The 22,196-nt window shown below is 39.0% G+C and overlaps 1 protein-coding gene across 1 annotated transcript in view; it reads left to right on the forward strand.

Annotated features, from left to right (window-relative positions):
* LOC138754278 (membrane protein FAM174A-like) overlaps window positions 1–22,196 on the forward strand; it is a 53,870-nt gene that overhangs the window by 12,906 nt on the left and 18,768 nt on the right. Inside the window, exon 3 of the mRNA XM_069918331.1 lies at window positions 21,569–21,703. Within this exon, the coding sequence (XP_069774432.1) occupies window positions 21,569–21,703 (135 nt within the window). The remainder of the gene's footprint in view (window positions 1–21,568; window positions 21,704–22,196) is intronic.

Below are 22,196 nucleotides of genomic sequence, written 5' to 3' on the forward strand. Positions count from 1 at the left end.
AATTGTCAGTAATGAAATACTATTACAAAAAGTTTCTTTATTTTACCACTTCAATGTATTGCCTGTAAACCAAGTGTACTGTTTCTTTTCCATTAACAAATCAAATGGGATCCACAATGTCGTTGGGAATTTGAACAATTCATTTGGAGGGTTTGCCGTCTCACCTTCTGGCAGCTCCACTACCTTCTCATGTAATTTTCTTGTCCCTTCTGCTCTTTTTGTGCTCTCTGACGTGTATCATTTCTATTTTAGAATCGAGGGAGTCTGCCTGCCTGACCCAGTTTCTGGGGTTGTTTGATTTTACCCACATTGTAAAGGATAAATCTGGATCCATGATCACTGGCATGTCACCTGTGTGACTCTCACCAAGGTCCAATAACCAGCCAGCAGCTGTTTCTCAAATGGGGTGTACTGGATTGCTGGGTCTGGCAGTTTCCTAGCAGAACACCAATAGTACTTTGAGGGGACACCCTGTTTCTGCCACAGGCTCCAGTCACATCTTTCCACACTGATATTCGGAATTCAAATGGCATGTCTCATCTTCGTGGTGCGAGTGACAGAGCTTGAGCCACTGCCTGCTTTGGCCCCTTAAATTACTTTTCAAATTTAGCTTTCTTTTTGGCTACTGCATAGCACTAATGTAGGATTGTTAGATGGTCATGTGCTGCATCCAAAAACCAACCAGGCCAGTAACCTTGTGCAGTTTGTTCGTCTTATTGGTAGGAGTTGCTCCTTCAATCATTTTGCCAGAGAATCATCCTGGATAAAGCCCTGAGCTCCAACACAATTGTCCCTTGTTTTGTAGATCCTGAATAATCTATTTTAGACTTTCCAGGAAAGGATACAGTGATGCATCTGGGTGCACAAAAGGTGTTACCCTTTTATTCACATGGCCACACTTTTCCTTCCATAACATGCATTGCTGCAGTTGTAATGCCTGCCACATTGACCACCGCCAGTGGGCTGATATCGCCACAAACCGTGCATCTTGGCGCCTCACAGTTCGGCGGGCAGCAACCTCCTTTGAAGAAGACCGCAGAGCCCACCTCACTGACAAAAGACAAAGGAGGAAAAACCCAACACCCAACCCACCAATTTTCCCTTGCAACCGCTGCAACCGTGTCTGCCTGTCCCGCATCGGACTTGTCAGCCACAAACGAGCCTGCAGCTGACGCGGACATTACCCCTCCATAAATCTTCGTCCGCGAAGCCAAGCCAAAGAAGAAGAATGCTGTTGACCACTTCTCTCTGTATTCATGCCTTTAACAGAGCTAGCAGCATTTCTCTCCTATCTGACACCAGGGATTGACAGCCTTGACCCCCTAGTACAATCCCCGGCGTCTGAAGATGCCAGCATTACAATCAGGCAAGTGAGGAATGGGCAATTGCATTGTGGGATTGACATGACTCAAATTTTTGCGTAAGTGCAGGAACATGAAGAAAGAAAAGATTAAAATGAAGGTATAAACTTTGCTATGGGAAAGTCACAGCGGGGGAGAGAGAGGAAATAACTAGCAATAAATAGCAACAACAGACAGTTTTTAAACAGCATGGGGAAGTGGGTAGCGCTATAGCACACAATTTACAAACACCATGGGGGAAAGCGATGGCATCCTAACTTCCCAGAATGCTACGTGGCAGAGAAACCCCTCAATGAGTGCTCCATGCATGCAGCTCTGCACACAGCCCCTTCTCTGCCACACAGCATTCTGGGAGGGCAGGTCTGCCATTTTTTCCCCCATGGTATTTATAAATTGTACACGATATGCTACCAACTTTCCCATGCTGTGTAAATTGTACGAGATAACCCTACCAAGTTTCCCACGCTGTATAAATTGTGTGCTATAGCGTTACCAACTTTCCCACTCTTTAAAAATTGTTCTCCATTGCTATTTATTGCTAGCACTTTCCCATGGTCCTTTATAAAGATTTATATAGGTCGACACAACACAACAACAGGGGCTGAAGGGCTCATACTGCGCTGTACATAAAGCTTAATTATGTTACAATTATGCATGATTAATTTTGCTCAAATATAAGATCATAATACATTGATCAGGATTTAGGGCAGGTCCACCATCGCTCAATGCATCATGACGTTACCAGTAGAAGGTAGAACAGTCCTAACCCCAGAGGTGGCTTCTTGAAAGTGTGAAAATGTTCATTGTCCCTGTTAGGAGTGGTCAAATGTGAAAAGCCAAGCCCCCCATTCCTGTCCTGGAATACTGAATGGCTGATTTAGTGGGACACAAATGTGAAAGGGGCTAGAGTTTGCATCCCATATTCAACCTAGCCAGACAGTGAGTGACTCCTTTATGAAGACAAAATCCATCCTGCAAATCCCTCAGCTCCATTCCACTCTAATACCTGCCATTGCTGTGCAAACTACTGGGGTGCCTGCTTTCCTTGGTTATCCCTATCCTTGTATTGTACCCTATATTCATCACCCTGATTACCCTAACAATCCTCACACATACTCACTATAGCTATGTGCGGATGAGCCTAATAGGAATGTTTGTTATCATCCACTTCCCTTCATAGTTGATCTACCTGTTTGTCATCAGGGTCAGTCCAGATATCACCCTCTCATGCATCTGCATCCAAGCCTTTTATCATTATAGCTCATATCCTTATTAGGTCTGGGGTAAAAACAACAGATTTCCCAAGTGTTTGCCACTTGTTTAATTGCTACTAAGTTAACCAGAGTACCAAAAGCTTCAGTTATCCACCCAGCCAGGAATAAAAAAAATTCTTCTGGCCAGTTTCGATCTTTCCCCAGAAACATCAGAGGATATTAAAATTAATTTATTTGCTGATGATGTTTTGATTTAGATGACAGATCCTATAAATTATTTGTATACAAGACTGAAAAAATATGGTGAAATATTTGGTTATAAAATTAATTGGGACAAAAGTGAAATTATGCCTTTGGTAGAAGGAGATTATATTCAGTGTAAACAACTTACCCAATTTAAATGGTCAGAAAATTGAATTAAATATTTGTGGATAAGAATTTATAATGATTTAAATAATTTATATAAATTAAATTATTTACCCTTATTTAATAAAATTAAGGATGATGTAAATAAATGGAATCATTTACTTTATATTTTAATAGGTGGAGTAAATTGTATTAAAATGAATATTTTCCAAGGTTTCAATATCTTTTTCAGTCAATTCCTTGTCCTATACCTCAACAATTTTTTAAGGATTTAAATTCAAGTATTAGCAAGTTTTTATGGAAAGGAAAGATGCCTAGAGTTTGTTTAGAGAAATTAACTTCGAAGTTTGAATTAAGAGGTTTACAAATTCTTCATATTGAGAATCATTATAAAGGAGCCCAACTGAAATTTATTAATGGAATGCTTGATTTAGAGAAATCTTTAACTTGGGGTAAAATAGAATTGAGTTAAATAGGTGAAAATTGTATGCAAGATTTTATTTATAAATGGAATTCTAACTTAATAAAGGAATTAGAGATACATCTATTTTGAGACATTTGATTGAAATATGGAATAAAATAGATTATGAAATAAGTGGAAAAGGCAATTTCCTGAAGAACACCTCTATATCAAAATAGACTTCTTCCTTTTTCTATGAATAATAATTTTTTGAGTACTTGGAATCAAATGGGGCTAAAAAGAATAAAGATTGTTTTGAAGCAGGTATATTTATTACTTTTCAATGCATGAAGGAAAAAAATTAATGTTTTGAATAATACTTTTTTTCAGTTATTATCAAAGCTTTTTTGATTGATAAGTTAGATCATAATTTGAGATCACCTAGAAAAAATGAATTATAATTATTAATAATTAAGGGTGGTATGAATAAATTTATTTCAGTGATGTATAAATTACTTCAAAAACAGCTCCTAGAATAGGAATTCATAAATTAAAATGGGAGGTTGACTTAGGAAGACAAATAGATAAAAATGATTGGAAGCAACTTTGTAAGGATAGTATGATCAAAATGTTTATTTAAGATATAATTTTTATATCAATTATATTTAACTCCCCAAATATTAAAAAAAAGTTTAATTTGAGTAGTATCAGATTTATGTTTTGGTTCATTTTTTTTTTCATTCTACTTAGGAGTGTCCTAGAGTAAAGCCTTTTTGGTGAGAGGTTAAAAAGAATTTGGAGAAAATATTAAAGTTAAAACTCCCACTAGATCCAATGTTATTTTTGTTGGGTGGTATTAAAGTGATTTGTTTTAAATTAAAATTAACTATGTATCAAATTGAATTTTTACAATTAGCTGTAGCAGTTTCTAGAAAATACATAGCCATTACTTGGAAATCAAATACAGATTTAGGAATTGAGAGATGGCATCCTGAATTGTGATCTTGTATTCCACGAGAAAATAACATAATTTATGTAATAAATATTATTTATTTTTGAAAATATGGAGCCCATATTTACAATGCATTGGTTTGAAAATTTGAAGGACTCTGAAAACTCGCTATAACCCTTAGCTCCAGTATTATGTGTAATGAGATGTATTTTTTTCCCTTTTTTAGCGTTCTCCTTATTTTCTTTTCTTATGTAAGGTTGGGTTGGTAGGTAGGGAGGGAGGTATTAGGGTTGCATTATTCACATATCATTTTTTCAATTTATTCATTTAATAAATGAAGATGTGGTTTTAAAATTTTTAAATAAAATATTTTAAAAAAACTAAAAACATAAACACAAAGGAAACTATAGCTCCAAACACAAATCTAATCAACCCAGTTTAAAAGAAGCAAGACAAAATCCCAAACTCTCTTGTGTAACACTTCCCTGGTAAATATCAACCTCATGTTTGCATGCAGTTTGCAGTGATACTTATGGGCATCCAGTACATAGCAATGTTGCATTGTCTGTAACTCAGTCTTTTGCTGAAGGGGAGCCCCAGGGTACTTTACCAAGACATTAAGAGGTTTGACCCATGGAAAAGATTTGAGAAATTCTCTTGCAGGGCACATCTTTCTTGTCAAGGAAGATCCTAACACAATAAAGGATTTCACACCTTTCCAATGTTTTCAAGTCTCATCAGTCATTAGTGCAAAAAGAATTCCACTGTTAGTGAAGAGATACAAATGTAAATCTTCTAGAAGGCCAGATATTCTTGTAGCCGAGAAAGGTTTATGGTGAACTCAAACAAAGCTTCAGGGACTTGCCTGATGGGGTAAATTAACACTCACTATGTGTCCCTTGATAAAAGGAAACCATGATTGTTTCCAAAGTTACTCCTGAGTGCTTGGGGCTACTCTCCACATTGATGTCCTGCTGTTACATAGAAGCCCTTTTTGAATGCCGCATTGCAGCCAACTGATCGAATGAAAAAAAGGCAGAATTACTTTTTATGGAGAAGGCCTATAAGGCTGCTCCAGCGTGGTTTTTATGGAGAATGCATTGGGAGCTGTCCTACAGAGCTGAGGGAGCCAGGATGAGTGGTGCAGTAGTCAAACATATATGCAAGCAATGGCAGTCTTCATTACCTATAATCCCTCACGCAGCTGGAACTGTTTTGCGCAAAGATGGCCATTGATCCCGCATTTAAAACAAAAAGATGCTCATCCCACTGGGTTCCGCCACACCCTTGTCTGCCTCCTCCCAGCCCAGCTCAGTGAAGGAGCTAGGGGTGGTGGAGGAATGGGAAGAGGACATTTCCAGTTGGCAGGAGGGAGCCCTAACTCCAGCACCAATCACCAGGGGAGCCCTGGTGGTTGTTCATGGGTCACAGGCTGATAACATCATCAAAACATCATCATCCCGGCCATAAGCAGCCGCCTTCAGCGACATAACCTTTATGGAGCAAGGTGAAGCAACTCACTCCACCTCTGGGACTATTCGGAGTCCACATCCAGTATTCGGCATTCTTATAAAGGTAGGTACAGCGATGTAAAGGTGGAGATTATCTATCTTTACATTCGCTTTTTGTGCCATTTTAAAAAGTCTACAGTTTCAGTTACTCCTGGGGGAAAACAAATACTTTTTTTTAACTCTTTAGTTGCATTCAACCTTTTATGTTTTTTACATAGAACTTGTGTGTTTTTCTGTTCTGAAATGTCTCCTTACCTTCTGAGAGTGGCCGTTCACACAGGAACGACCAAAGCTCTCAATATCCATATCACACCACAGATTTAGACAGAATATCTGAAGTGTGATATTTATGTCCTTTTCATTAGCCTGTTTTTTGCAGATCATCTGCAGTTCAGTTTAGACTGCAGGGGATCTGTGAAAATGTCTAATGGTTGCAGAGGTAAAATTTCAGAACGGGAATTTCTGTTACAATCTTTTTGTACAGACTGCGTTCTGGAAAATTGGGAATAATTTTCAGAAATGCATTTGCTGTGTGCGCGTGTGCAACAGGATGATTATTTTTTGCGACAGAGAGAGCAGCTGATGGTGGAAAGAGATACGTCATAAATTACAAATGACCATACTTGCTCACTTGTCTGATTGACTCTTCTACTGTTCACCAAAATATATTATCAAGACTCCAGTTCCATACAATTCAGATTTCCAATTTATTGTCAGAGTACTTCATGACATCACATACAACCCTGAGATTCTTTTTTCCTGCAGGAGCAGCAGAATTACCATTAATTGTTAGTACAAAAAAATAAACTCTACACAGCATAAACATGTAAACAAATAGAAGAAATGTATGCAGACAATGAATGTAAATAAACTGTGGACAAGAGCCCTTAAATGTGTCTCTGATTTACTTTGTCGCTGAGGATTCTGATGGTGGCATGGTAGCTGATGTTCTTGAACGTGGTGGTTTGAGTCTTGTAGCTCCTACCTCTTTTCTGAGAATAGCGTGTGCTTGGTGGTGTGGGTTTTTGATGATTCCTGCTGCCCTCTGTCTGTAGTGTTCCCAGTAGATACTCAATAGTGGGGATGGTTTTGCCTGTGATGTCTGGGCTATGTCCACTACCTTTTGGAGGGCTTTATGCTCAGGGTATTGGTGTTCCCATACCAGACCCAGATGCAGCCAATCAGCACTCTTTCCACACACCTCTGTAGAAATTTGCAAGGATTTCTGGTGTCATACCAAACCTCCGCAAACTCCTGAGGAAGTCGAGGCAATGACGTATTTTCTTCATGATGCATTGGTGTATTGGGTCCAGGAAAGATCCTCTGAGATAGTGACTCTGAACGACTTAAATGTTCTCACACTCTCTACCTCTGATCCCCCGATGATCTCTGGATTATATACCTCAGGATTTCCTTTTCTGAAGTCAAAAATAAGCTCCTAGGTTTTGGTGACATTGAGAGCAAGGTTGTTGTTGGTGCACCATTCAGCCAAGTTTTCAATCTCCATCCTGTATGTTGACTCACCCCTTTTTTTTCATACAACCTCCTACCGTTGCATTGGCAAATTTGTAGATAGTATTCTTATCGTAGACCACACAGTCGTAGGTGTAAAGTGAATTCATCATGGGACTAAGAACACGGTCCTTAGTGTTCTCCAGTACTGATGGAGATTGTGGGAAAGATATTCTTATCAATCTTCGCTGATTGTGGTCTGGAGGTGGGAAAATCCATGATCCAATTACACAATTAAAAAAATTAAACAATGAATGTCCTGGCTAACATTATGCACTTTGGTTTTATTATGGATGTTTCTGAAATATTGAATAGATTGATAATTTTTAAAGATTTCTTATCAATCAGACTTCCTTAGAATGGTAACAATTAGCTCTCATTCATTCAGATTAAATTGTTGGAAATCAGAAAGAAAATCACTTTAATGCTTTTTCTTATCTTGATTTTTTTTTAAATTGTCTTTCTATGGCACCAACAATTGGGACTGGGATTCGAATCCCACTCTGTCTGTAAGGAGTTTGTACGTTCTCCCTGTGTCAGCATGGGTTTCCTCCTACCATTCGAAATGTACGGGGGGGGGTGGGGGGGCTGTAGATTAATCGGGTGTAATTGGGCGGCAAGCGCTTATAGGCTGAAATGGCCTGTTACCGTACTGTTTGCATGTGTAATTTGCTTATAGGCTGAAATGGCCTGTTACCATAATGTTTGCATATGTAATTTGCTTTAAATTAAAATATTTTGAAATCTAGGACTGATTTGACATTAAATTATTCATTTACTTCAGTGGTTTTCAAACGTTTTCTTTTTACTCACATACCACCTTGAACAATTCGTAAACCATAGGTTTAGTATGGGATTACTTAAGGTGGTACGTGAATGGAAAGAAAATGTTTGTAAACCACTATTTTAATCGTACCTAATTGACTCCTTATGTGCATGGTTTTATAACTCCAAAGAAAATGAGCCTATGACAATTTTTCTCAAGCAAAATATTTTAGTAACAATTAGCTCTAGAGCGTTGGTTCTCAACCCTCCCTTCCCATTCACATACCACCTTAAGTAATCCCTTACTAATTACAGAGCACCAATGGCAAAGGGATTACTTAAAGTGGTATATGAGTGGAAATAAAAAGTTTGAAAACCACTGATCTATAGGTACTTGAATTTATTTGACCTATACACTTAATTTCTTAAAATCTTATGAAGCATTAACATCCAAGATACTGTTTTTATTGTGCCATCAGTTTTGTGTACAAAATAAAATGTGTATTAAACCTGTTCAAATGACAAGGTGCACCACGTTGATTGTTGTCTGGGGGGAAAAAATTAATTTGAATATGTTCAGTATGGAGATCACAGCATAGTATTTGTATAACAAATGTGCACATTTATATTTTTGTATGTGTACGTTTTATTTCTTTTCAGATCTTGATCATATGTTACTCATTTGTACCTAGTGGCCCAATGCAATCTTGTGGCCACTGGAATCGCAGTGGCCATGATGAAATAACCATACAAGGCATTTCTTCAGTGAATCAAATGGATTTACTTTTCAGAACACATGTAACCTTTTAAAATCCCAAATCACGTGCCCGACACGCCTTGACGTCATCACCCACTGACATCACATAGCCGGTTCAATGCCTTCTGGGAGTTGTAGTGCCACCATAGCGCCACTACATGACTCCCCCACCCTTCCCCAGATCCGGCAGAAAGGTTTGTCTGTCTTTTCGGTGGTTGACCTCTGCAACAGACTGTTGGCTGCTGCAGTGGGGAAAACTTATCCACATAAGATGATTTAAACCTGTCAATAGAAAAAGACTGTGACTTCCCTCCAATATCCAAAAGACAGGTCGACCTATTTTGTCTGAGTATCTTGTAAGGTCCTTTGTAAGGTGTCTGGATGGTTGACCAACTGTTCTGCTATAGACGAAGACTGCAGTTTTTAAGGTCTTTCGGCATTGAGGAAGAATGTTCTCCATGCGAAGGTGGTTGTATAGAGGTCAATTTAGCCTGGTCAACAATTCCTTAGGATCATTGATGGAGTTGAAATGGTAGGAGACGAATTCCCCTGGGACCACCAGCAGCGTGCCGTACACTATCTCAGCAGAGGAAGCTTAGAGGTCCTCCTTTGGAGTTGTTCTAATACTCAGTAATATCCAGGGCAGCTCATCAGCCCAGTTCGGACCATCGAACTGAGCCATTGAGTCCAACCTGAGATGTCGATGAGGTCTTTCCGCCATTCCATTTGTCTGGGGATGATAGGCATTCGTATGATGAATGGTTGTACTGAGCAAGTGAGACAAACGCATCCACATAGAGGAAGTAAATTGTGGTCCTCTATTCAAAGTAACCGGTAAACCAAAACGAGACACCCAGGAACAGAAGAACGCCCGAGCACGTGTCCGTAGTAGCATCTACCATAGGCATGGCCTCAGGACCTTGAATAAACCTGTCTATTATTGTAAAAAGCTAACGGTATCTTCTTGAAACAGGAAGTGGACTAATAATGTCCACATGGACATGAGCAAAACGGCAAGTAACTGCCAGGAAGGACTGCAGTGATGCCTTAGTATATTGCTGAATTTTTGCATTCTGGCAGGCAATGCATGCCCTTGCCATTTGTGTAACATTTTTTTAAGACTGTCCCACACGAACCTGTCAGAAACCATACGAACAATCGATCTAATTGATGGATGTGAGAGACCATGGACAGAGTCGAATACTCGACGTTTCCATGATGACGGAACTACTGGGCGTGAGTGTCCTGTTGATATGTAGGTTGCCATTAACTCCAAACTGGACATCCTTCAATTGCAGGTTCATGATTGCAGTCCAATAAGCATTTGTCTCCTGGTCATGTTCTTGGGCCATGGCCAAAGCTGTGTAGTCAATACCTTGATCTACAGACGAAACCTTGAATGGAGAAGAATGGGACAGTCCATCAACTACTATATTTTCTTTTCTGGAAATATGTAGTATTTTTGTGGAAAATTCTGAAATGAATGATAATTGCTGTTGTCATGTTGACCAGGGCTCTGCGACCTTGGAAAACGTAAATGTTTAAGGTTTGTGGTTGGTGAACATAGTAAAATCTCTGCCCTTCAAAAAATAATGGAAATTCAAATAGACAAGTAAATGGCAAAAACTCCTTTTCAAAAGCACTGTATTTCTTCTCTGCTTCACTAAGATGCCGGCTGAAGAATGCTAACGGTTTCATTGTCGATTGACATATTGATGAAGTGGACCTCCTATGGCCATATTAGAAGTGTCTGTAGAAAGGGCAATGGCTGCATTAAAACTGAGTACCTGAGCATAGTGGCATAAGTCAGCAAATCTTTTGTCTTCAAGAAGATGTTGCTTCCCTCTTTAGTCTAATGGATAGTTTTTTTTGTGTTTCTAGATAGTAAATCAAAAAGAGGCTTCATGATCTGAGCAGCTCCCAGAAGAAACCAACGATAAAAATTCACCATTTCTAAAAATTTCTCTAGGCTTTTAACAAAGCAGGTTTTTAATATTTGGTAATGGCCTAAATTTTGGATTATAGCAGGGTCATGCCCTCTGGAGTAATTCTATGTCCCAAAACGTCAATCGTTTCTTGTCCATAATGCATTTATCTGGATTGATTGTCAGTCCAAATTCTTGAAGACAGCTAAAAAGTGTCTGCAGATGTTCCATATGTTCCTCCTTGGTCCCACTGGCCACTAAAATGGCAAGGTAAATGGAAACATTGGTCATACTACGTCCTAAAGTATTCATCATCTGTTGAAAGGATTGAGCAGCTTTCTTTAATCCAAATGTCATTCTTAAAAATTCAGACAACCCAAACGGGATAATTATTGCTGTTTTTGGAATGTCTTCTGGCTCCACCTGTACTTGGTGATAGCCACTGACCATCTGTTTTGGAGAAGATCTTCACTCCATGAAAATTAGCCAAGAATTCCTGAATATGAGGTATCGGATAACGATCCGGAATGGTGGTGTCGTTAAGCCACCTGTAATCTCCACAAGGTCACGAACCTCTATTGTGTTTCAGGACCATATGTAATGGAGGTGCCCAGGGACTGTTGGACCTACGAATTATGCCTAGTTCCTCCATCTTGGCAAACTCGTCCTTAGCGAAGCACAGATTCTCTGGAGGCAAGCGACGCACTTCAGCATGAATAGGAGGGCTCTTAGTATAAATGCGGTGAGTAACACCATGCTTTGCAGAGGAGGCTGAAAATTATATACTAGTAATTTCAGGGAAATCTTCCAACATCTTGGAGAATTCATCCACTGGTCTATTAAATGTTTGGAGGCACAGAGCAGGGAGGGAGATAGGCGTCTGTCAGAGGAATGGTCTGAAAAATAGTTCTGTCTATTAGCTGGCACCCTTTTAAGTCAAGAAGGAATGAATGAGCCCAAAGAAAATCTGCACCCAGCATAGGTTGGGATACTGCTGTTTTAATAAATGGCCAAGTGTAGAGATGATTCTCGAACTTGACATTCATCTTCCTGGTGCCAAAGGTTGGAAGGTTGGAACCGTTAACTGCTCGTAGTTGCAGGTCTGGGGTAGGATGGTCTGTGTCAAATCCGATGGGAGGAAATGCACTAACTTCTGAACTAGTGTCCACCAGAAATTTTTGCTAGGACAGTTGGTCCCACACTTAGAATAGGCTCGCAGGTTTTTTGCCAACCGCCGCAGCCCTTACTTGCAGTTGGCCTGAGCATTTCCTAGAAATGAGCAGGGTGGATGGCACTTGAGGTCATTAACTCCCAAACACCTCCCCACAGGCTGCTTGGCCTTTATGGGGCATTGTTTAATTGTAGGGAGTGTTGTATTAAGAGGTCAAGAGTGGAGGGGTTTGTTGCACAGACTTGATTTTCCTTGTTATCCTTTTTAGCCAAACATAGAACGTCTGCCTCTGCTGCTACAGCTCTTGGGTCTTCGAATGAACACTTGGATAACAAGAGCCTAATATCATCTGGTATTCGATCTAAAAAGAACTGCTCTAATAACAGATTGGAACTTTCACCAGATGCCAGGAACAGCACTTCATCCATTAGTTCCAAAGGGGCGCAGTCTCACAGCTCATTGAGCTGTAGTTGATTGGCTGTTCTTTCCCTATGGAACATACCACATACACGCAATAAAAGTGCTTTTAAAGTGTCATACTTGGTGGATCCCGTAGGAAGTCACCAACCCTCTTAGGGACAGCCTGGTCCAGGGCACTGTTGAGATGGTAATAACAAGTCGACTTTGCAAAGGTGAAATTGTGCTTCAGCCTGTTGGAACCACAGTTCAGGCTCAGCTGTCCAGAAAGGTGGCAGCTTCACACGACAGCTGCAGAGTCCATGTCTGTCTAAAAATACATTTTTGGACTCGTTGGGGTCATCCATTGTTGCCACTGGAATCGCAGTGGACACGATGAAATAACCACACAAGGCATTTCTTCCGTGAATCAGTGATTTATTGTTCAGAACGTGCACAACCTTTTAAAAGCTAGAATCACGCACCCGACATGCCTTGACGTCATCACGCACTGACATCACATAGCCGGTTTGATGCCTTCTGGGAGTTGTAGTGCTGCCATATCTTTGAATCAATAGTAAATCTGTCCAATTTTGAAGTTGCAAGCTTGCTATTTCTGTTGCAAAATTTCTTAAAGAATAATAGGGAACAGGATTAACATGTCTGATATTGGGCAAAAATTTGCGAGAGATTAAAACAAAATGGAATACAAATAAATTGAATAATTGAATTAGTGAAATTAAATCAAAATCATAATTTCAGAATATGCATTTCTGTCATGTTTTGTAGTCAAAGTTTGATCATATTTGTTCTCACATTGGATGGAGTTTTTTTTTAATTTTTAGTAAACCGAAAAAAAATTAGTTTTACTTTACTTCCATTCTAGTGTATCAACCAAAATGGCTATTCATAATCAAAATTTGACATGGAATGAAATGTAGAAAAATGACTTGCTGATGATCATCAAAACTTAACTGGTTCATTCACGTCTTTCAATAAGAATTTGGCTGTTTACAAATTTGATTACAAATTTTCAGGTCAAAAATTAAGTTTCTGAAAAATAACAGTAATATCTATCCATTAATAGCTGTTGCATGTTTAACTATAATTAACTATACCTCCCCTCCCCTTGAGAAAGTAGTAAGAAAGATAGAAAAAAGAATAGAGAGCAAGACAACAAGATAGTTTAAGACTAGATGCACTATGCTTGATTCTTCATGCAGATGGGGAAAAGGCAATATATGCTACCTTACCAGCTTTACCCACCCATTTTATTCACAATATATCTTAGAGTTTATTAAACATTATTAACATCTTAATTCATGTCCACATTTGCCCTTCAGCCAATGCCAACAAAAATAATTTACTTGAACATTTGCTTGCTGCATTTCCTCCTTTTATTAAGTTGATTACAGGACAAAATACCTTTTGGGCTGTAGGGTATGTTTGAGTTGTGAAAAGATTTGTTTTTGAAAATGTTATCTTGATGGGGATAAAGTCTCTGTTATTGCAAGATTTTGAGATTTATCAGGTATTTACAGAAGAATTACTGCATGGAAGGAGACCATTTGGTTTACCATGTCTGCTCTCAAAATATCACTCCTAACTCAGCCTCATCTTGCAGTCATTGATTTCACCGTCCTGCATTCACTGAGCCTTTAATACATGTTCAGGCTTTTGGAGATGGTGAGGATTTGTTACTTCTCAAGTCTGCTTTGATATTCTATCATGAACTGATCCATTCTCCCATTCAGCCCCACTGCCTTCTCCCCATGACCTTTGATACCTTAACTATTCAGATACTTATCAATTTCTACCATGAATACACTCAATATCTTGACCACCACAGCCACCCGTGGTAGCAAATTCCAGAGGTTTGCCACTCTCTAGCTAAAGAAACACCTCTGCATCTTTCTTTTAAACGGGCAGTCCTCAATTCTGAAGTTCTCTTCTGTCCTAGACTCCCCTTCCATGAGAAATATTTTTTTTGGGGGAAAAAAAGAGGGTCTAACATGCCATCAAATACAGTATATTGTCCGTGACCTAGACACTGACACTTTTGGTTACACGTCCCACCTCTTTTGGTCCCAGAATACCTGCTTGCTATGTAAAAAGATGCACTGGCCTGGCATTATGTCAGTTTTGTTTAGTTCAGTGTAAATGACCAAAGTCAGATTCATGCAGGGTTTTCCTTGTGTTACGTGCCCAGAGGACACCAAAACCCATCAGCCATAGAAATTCACCAAGAAAAATTATTACTTAAATAAAAGTTACTTTTAATTTTCTTTAAACATGAAAACAGGATCAAACTTTAACTTATTATTATTAACTTAACCCCTTTCTAATTCTAAGTGCACATGTATGTAATATGTACAAGTTCAGAAAAGTTATTTGATTCACAATCCAATCTCACTTCTCACTCCTCAGAGATCACCAGTATCAGACAATTCTTGTACTGTGCACAGAATTTAACATTTATGAATTTTCACCAAGCTTTGGTGCTTAAAGGTTCTTGTTGGTTTCAGAGAGAGTTTTGTTGCTCGTTGGACACACGCAAACTGATTCCCTCCAATCAGCCACTTCATTGTCTTCCCGAAGAAACTTGCCCCATCAGGATTTTCCAAATGATAACCTCTTCTTCTGCAGGTCACCACAGAGTTCCTTTTGTTTCCCTTATTTCAGGTGAAACACTCTAGCCAGCCATTTCCTCTTGTATGGATCACAAGGGTTTTCAACAGGCTAAATTCAAAACTCACAACTCATCTTCAAAATGGGTTTCAACAAACTGCCAGCTTGCCATCTCTGCAGAAACCAGTTCTCTCTCTTAGAGAAAGCCTGTTTGGTCTCCTCTTTTTCTCTTTGCTTGCAAAACCACATGACCTTAGAACAACAAACAGCATCCAGGCAGAGTGAATAGTCCATTACTCTATAGCATGTCCAATTAACACCTACTTTTGAAGTCCTTCCACAAAACAGTTTCCATTGTCTTACTGGTCTGGTTTGAGCAGAGTGTTTGCATTTTACGTGAGATATGTTTTGTGAAGTGTTTGTGTTTGTTTGTGACCTACACTAAAACCCCCAATCTAACTCTTCCAAAAACATATCTATACATAATATAAAATATGATATAATCCATCATGCAGCAATATTGCGGGATTTCTGTCTAAAAAAAATATAATTTCTTTTCTGCTTCCTCCATCCCTTTTTAATTTGCTATTTTCCAGTCCTCTGGAGCCATGTCTGAATCTGAATTCTTGGATGATCATTACAAATGTGTCCACAATCTCTACAGCTACTTCTTTCAGAACCCAAGAGTACAATCCATCTGGTCTGGGAGATTATCTACCCTAAGACCATTCACCTTCCCAAGCACCGTTGAAAGACAATTATACTGCTAATGTCTTCAACTGTAAAAACTAATGCAAAATACTGATTCAGTTCTCCTGCCCATTTCCTTGTCTCCCATTATAATTTCTCCAGTCTCCTTTTCTATCTGTCCTATAAACTACTCTCACCTCTTTTTTAAGCCCTTGATATACTTATCAAAAATGATATCAACATTTTTTTTATTATTTGCTAGCTTCCTTTCAAAATACATATTTTCTTTCCTAAAGCCTTTCTTAGTTACCTTCTGTAAGATTTTAAAATCCTCCCAGTCCTCTATTTTCCCATTATTTCTGAGTTCCTTTTGCTTTGGCTTTGACTTCTCTTGTCTGCCACAGTTGGGTAATTTTTCCATTCAAATGTTTCTTTTTTTAAAATATTCACCATCCAGGTCATGCTCTCTTCTCACTGCTCCCAGCACATAAGAGGTATAGAGCCACAAGCGTCATACCCCCAGATTCAGAAATAGTTGCTATGTCTCCACCATCAAACATCTAAACAACACTCATTCAGAAATTAATTTAAGGAGATATTTTGCATGTTTATTATTGAATATTTGTTTCTGCATTTGCACAGTAATTTTGTTTACATTTATCTCTTTTGTATTTGTACCTTTTTTGAGTACAATTTGCATTTCTGATAAGTTGAAATTATGCTCGGCCCTCATAAAAACGACCTCAGGATTATATGTGATGTCATATGTGTACTCTGCCAATAAAACTGAACTTTACTTGCTCTGCACTATATTTCTTGCAGAATCTCCAACCATTGCTGTTCTGCCATCCTCTCTGGGAGGGTGCCTTTCCACTCAACTCTCTCATACCTCTGTAGTCCCTTTTATTCCACTGGTATACTGACACATCTGATTTTAATTTCTCCCTCTCAAACTGCAGGATGAATTTCCTTCAGATTATGATCACTGCCTCCTAAGGTTCCCTTGCTTTCAGCTCCATTATCAACTCTGGTTCAATACATAATACCCAATTCAGAATTGCCATTTCTCTTTTTGGCTCAGCCACAAGCGATTCCAAGAACCTATCCTGAGGGCATTCGATGAATTCCTTCTCTTGAGAGCCAGCACCAACCAATCAACCTGCATATGAAATCTCCCACGACTATTGTAATATTGCCATTTTTGCATGCATTCTCTATCTCCCTCTGTAGTTTACAAGCTACATCCTGGCTACTGAAGGAGGCCTGGAAACAACTCCCATCAAGGTCTTTTTCCTCTTACAGTTTCTTAATTCTACCTACAGGGATTCGTTATCTTCTGATCCACTGTCACCTCTCTCTAAAGATTTTATTCAATTTTAACCAGCAGAACAACCCCATCCCTTCTGCCTACATTCCCGTCCTTATGATACATTGAATGTGGACGGATATTTAGTTCCTAGCTGTGGTCTTCTTTCAGCCACGACCCAGTCATGATCACAATGTCATACTTGCCAACTTCTAGCTGCACTACTAGAATTTTACCCTGATTTCTTGTACAGTGGAAATTTATTCATCACCCTTTTCAATTTTATTTCCAAAGTACCCCAAATTAAATTGCAATTTTGCCCTGTTGACTGCTTATCCTTCGTCACAGACTCACTCACTATTTGTGTGTCTTCACTGTCCTCTCATTCTTGTTCCCAACCCCCACCACCAAAAGTTTTAACCTTCTTCACCAGCTCCAGTAATCCTACCTGCCAGGTTGTTAGTCCCCCTTCTGTTCGGGTGCAACGCATCTTTTTTGTATGGTTTGTATCTTCCCCAGAAGACCTCTCAGTGATTCAAGAATCTGAAGCCTTGTCCCAGCACCAAGTCTTAAGCCACGCATTCATCTGCTATAACTTCCTATTCCTGCCCTCACAGTTGCATGGCACAGGCAGTCATCCAGAGGTTACCACCCTTGAGGTCCTGCTTTCAAGCTTCCTTCCTAACTTCCTATATTCCCTCTTCGGAAACTCATCCCTTTTCTTATCTATGTCATTTATACCAACATGCACCACACCATCTGGCTGCTCACCCTCTTGCTTGAGGATGCTCTAGACTCGCTCTGAGACGTCCCTGATCCTGGCACCTGATCCTGGCACCATCTGCGAGTTGTGATCTTGTTCACATGACTTCCCATCTGTTCCCCTATCAAATTCCCAGTCCTTGGGGTGCGTCTCTGTTGATGATCAGGGAGGAGGAGGACGTGTTGTTTCCAATTTGTCTTCAATAATAAAATCAATGATCCAGTTGCAGAGGGAGGATTTAGAGACCTAGAGTTTGTAACTTCTGGACCAGCACTGAAGGAATAATGGTATTGAAGGCCGAGTTGTAGTCTATAAAGAGCAGTCATATGTTTGAATTGCCATTTTTGAGGTGATCCAGAACTGAGTGGAGAGCCATTTGCTGTGGAGCAATTGTGACAATAGGTGAAATGCAGTGGGTCCAGATCTTTACTTGGGTACATGCTCTTTCTTTGTACAGCCAAACAGGTACTTTGATTATAGACAGGCATTTTTAACCAGGAACCAAACTGACTCAAAAATGTAGGACTGCTTGCAGGAACACAATTTGCTCTAAAAAGTTCTAATTTTGGCATGGGTCACAGCATCCTCATGTGATGGTACCATATTTGAAGGTACAGAGCTTTCGATGCACTTGGTTACTTGCTAATCTGGTTTTGGGGATATCATATCTTTGGTCAATGTTCCTATACCAGCATTGAAATAATGCTTGAGGCTCAGAATCCCTTAATTAGGGAGACATGATTTGGAGGATGCACAAAAAAGATTTGTTAAGATAGCTCTAGCCATAACAAAAAAATGTATTATGTCAACCTGGAAATTGGAAGATAATTTGAAAATACAACAATGGTATATAGAAATGAATAAATGTATTCCATTAGAAAAAATAACATATAGTTTAAGAAATAATATTGAAATATTTGAACAAATATGGGAGTCTTACATGAAACACAATAGCGAAAACCTACCGGGGACAATCGCTACCTAAGTTAACGGAAGGAGAAGGAAATGAAAAGAATGGACTCGGTGGAATTTCTTGTGTATTTTTATTGAATGACAACATTGTTTGACTGGTTTAATGTATCCTAGATCTTGTACTTTAAATGGACGGGAGGGGGGAGGTAGGGATGGTGGGATGGGAGGAGGGGGGGGGAGAAAATGGCACTGTATATGTGTGAAAAGGAAAAAGTGTGTATCATGGTTAATATGATTTATGGTGTGAAAAATAAAAAATTTAAAAAAAAATTAGGGAGACATAGTTGAATTCACATAGTATCTTTTATAATCTTGGGAAATCATAAGATGTTCCACTGTTGAATAATTATTTCAGAAAATACAGTTGCTGTAGTCATAAATTTGGCAGCCATTCTGCACACAGCACTTTTATTGAATCCATTAAAAGCCGTCTAATGTAAAGTCAGGTGAGCAGGCCAATTTTTAAACTGCTGCCACATAGATCCAAGTGGCAGCATGCATTTTCAACCTCGCTGATATAATTTATCGATTTAAAGGGTTTAGCAGTTCAATTCAGGCATTCTTCTCTCATCTGTTAATTGCAGTGAAACAAACTTCAGAATTATTTTATGATATCAATAATCCATGGCCAACTATTAGACAAACCTATGATAGGATTTAAATGTTCTCATTATAAAGGAAATAGAAGCATAATTGAAGGATGTTGCTATTTTAATGAGTTAAATCCAATTTTTAAGATTCAAAGGAACAAATTGTTTTGTCAGGTTGAATTTTAATAATATTGCTGACTTTCCTCATTCAACCTGGTCTCCTTAATGTTCATTCAAGTGAGCTGAACATTTGGAAAGAATTTTAACAGAACAACTTCTTTAGATTATGTGCTGAAGGTTGGTGAATAAATGAATAACATCAATGTATCAAAAATAGTGGAGTGCATCAGGTTTGGAGGAGCAAGTGTATGAAATCACACCTGCATCCAAGTAATCAATGATAACAAATTCATTTTTATTCAGTGTATTTTATGGATTTATTATCTACTGAAACAAGAAGTGTAGGTGCCACAAGACTCCCACCAGCAGGTTCAGGAACAGGTGCTACCCCTCCACCATCAGACACCTCAGCAACAAATTCAATCAATGTTTGCTTTTGAACTTTATTAATTATTTTTATTCTACCTGTATTGTACAGTTTGTTTACATTTCATTATCTGTTTGCAGTTCCTTATTAGTTTTCTTCTTTGGCTTGGCTTCGCGGATGAAGATTTATGGAGGGGATAAAAAGTCCACGTCAGCTGCAGGCTCGTTTGTGGCTGACAAGTCCGATGCGGGACAGGCAGACACGGTTGCAGCGGTTGCAGGGGAAAATTGGTGGGTTGGGTTTTGGGTTTTTCCTCCTTTGCCTTTTGTCAGTGAGGTGGGCTCTGCGGTCTTCTTCAAAGGAGGTTCCTGCCCGCCAAACTGTGAGGCGCCAAGATGCACGGTTTGAGGCGTTATCAGCCCACTGGCGGTGGTCAATGCGGCAGGCACCAAGAGATTTCTTTAGGCAGTCCTTGTACCTTTTCTTTGGTGCACCTCTGTCACGGTGGCCAGTGGAGAGCTCGCCATATAACACGATCTTGGGAAGGCGATGGTCCTCCATTCTGGAGACGTGACCCATCCAGCGCAGCTGGATCTTCAGCAGCGTGGACTCGATGCTGTCGACCTCTGCCATCTCGAGTACTTCGACGTTAGGGATGAAAGCGCTCCAATGGATGTTGTGGATGGAGCGGAGACAACGCTGGTGGAAGCGTTCTAGGAGCCGTAGGTGGTGCCGGTAGAGGACCCATGATTCGGAGCCGAACAGGAGTGTGGGTATGACAACGGCTCTGTATACACTAATCTTTGTGAGGTTTTTCAGTTGGTTGTTTTTCCAGTACATGTTTTGTACAGTTTTTCTTGCACTGCCAATAGTGGTAAATCTGCCTTGCCTGCAGGAAAAATAATCTCGGGGTTGTATGTGATGTTATGCATGTACTCTGACAATAAATCTGAATCTGAAATGTTAATAGAAAGATCAGCATATGAGGTAATTAAAGAGAGGGATTGACATGGCCATGAGGAAGGTGCTATTTTGCATTTAGTTGGTTTTGAGCTGTTGTATCCATCCAATCGGAGGTTGGTAATTCCATGCAATGAAATGTAAGGTACTTTTGTAGAATTCATCTCCACAAATTTAATAGGATGCCTATTTACACTCATGGAAGTTCGGATCTGTTTATATTGATGAAGATGAAAGCAGAGTAGGAGTCATTTTCTATCACAAAAATTCCATCACATTGACATTCTCAATATTGTTGCTGCTTTACTCCTCACACCTTAGGGTGGTGCTACCATGTTATTTTTGGTGATGGGCATTGAAATACACATCTGAATATACTTTTCAGTTGAAGTGTTGGTCATGTTGAACCAAGAGTGCCAGATTCTGAAATGATCTGCAGAATTTAGAGATCTTTCCCACTGACTGATTTGAAACTATCGTATTTCAGGTATTTTGTGTTTTATACATCACTGTGAGCAATGCTTTTAGTAAGAACCAAAGTATCTTGCAGGCAAAGAACATTCACTCCTTTATATACAATGCTTTTGTAACTCAGGCCACCTTGAGCTGTGGGTACTTAAATTTAAAGGAGACTGTTTTCATTATTTTTTTCGTTTGTGTTTCTTGTCTGAATTATTTACCTACCAAATAAATTTTGTAAAATTTCTCATTGTTGATAAACATTCTATAATGTAGAATATTCTCAAAGCTAGCAGAATATCTGCACAGTAGATGCAGTTTTATTATAGTATTCGTGAGTTTTATCAAGTACAGTATTGTAACAATTTCCAATTTCAATCTAGGATGAGAAAAATTAATAGAAAAAACCGAAAGTATGGTATATTGAAAACAAATCTCGAAAACATGGAAATGAGGCCATTAGATCAGGAAGATGATGAAGAAGATGATACCTTATTTGATGTACATCATTCAAGAAGGTGGGTACCTGATTTAATATAGGATTTACTTTTTTAAAAATTGAAGTTCAGTAATCCGAGTTAGATCTCCTTGTTTTCCCATAATATCTACTTATAAACTATTGAAAATTAGTGAGGGTAAAAACTATGATAATTTTCATTTAAAAAAAATAATATTCCAACTTGTGCATTAACCCATTTCAAGAACCAAAATATAATGAATGGTTAAGCAACTGTACCTAGTCCCTGCTTGCGTTTGCACATGCTGGTGGTCCTTAAGAGAGAATCCAATGCAAATTAGGTGACTTCTTTGCTGAATACCTCCATTTTTGTTTGCAAGGGGATTGCAGTGCTTCAGTTGTCAACCCCTTTAACTCTAAATGCCATTTGAACAGAGATGACTTACTATGGATTCCTATGTCATTATATTGAAGGTCTTGAAACTAGACAAACATGATGACTTCAGGATTTGGCATTGACATCAATTATCTCTGATAATTTGGCTTCCTGGTCT

Source organism: Narcine bancroftii, chromosome 1 (assembly GCF_036971445.1).
Source record: "Narcine bancroftii isolate sNarBan1 chromosome 1, sNarBan1.hap1, whole genome shotgun sequence".
In the NCBI taxonomy this organism is placed as follows: domain Eukaryota; kingdom Metazoa; phylum Chordata; class Chondrichthyes; order Torpediniformes; family Narcinidae; genus Narcine; species Narcine bancroftii.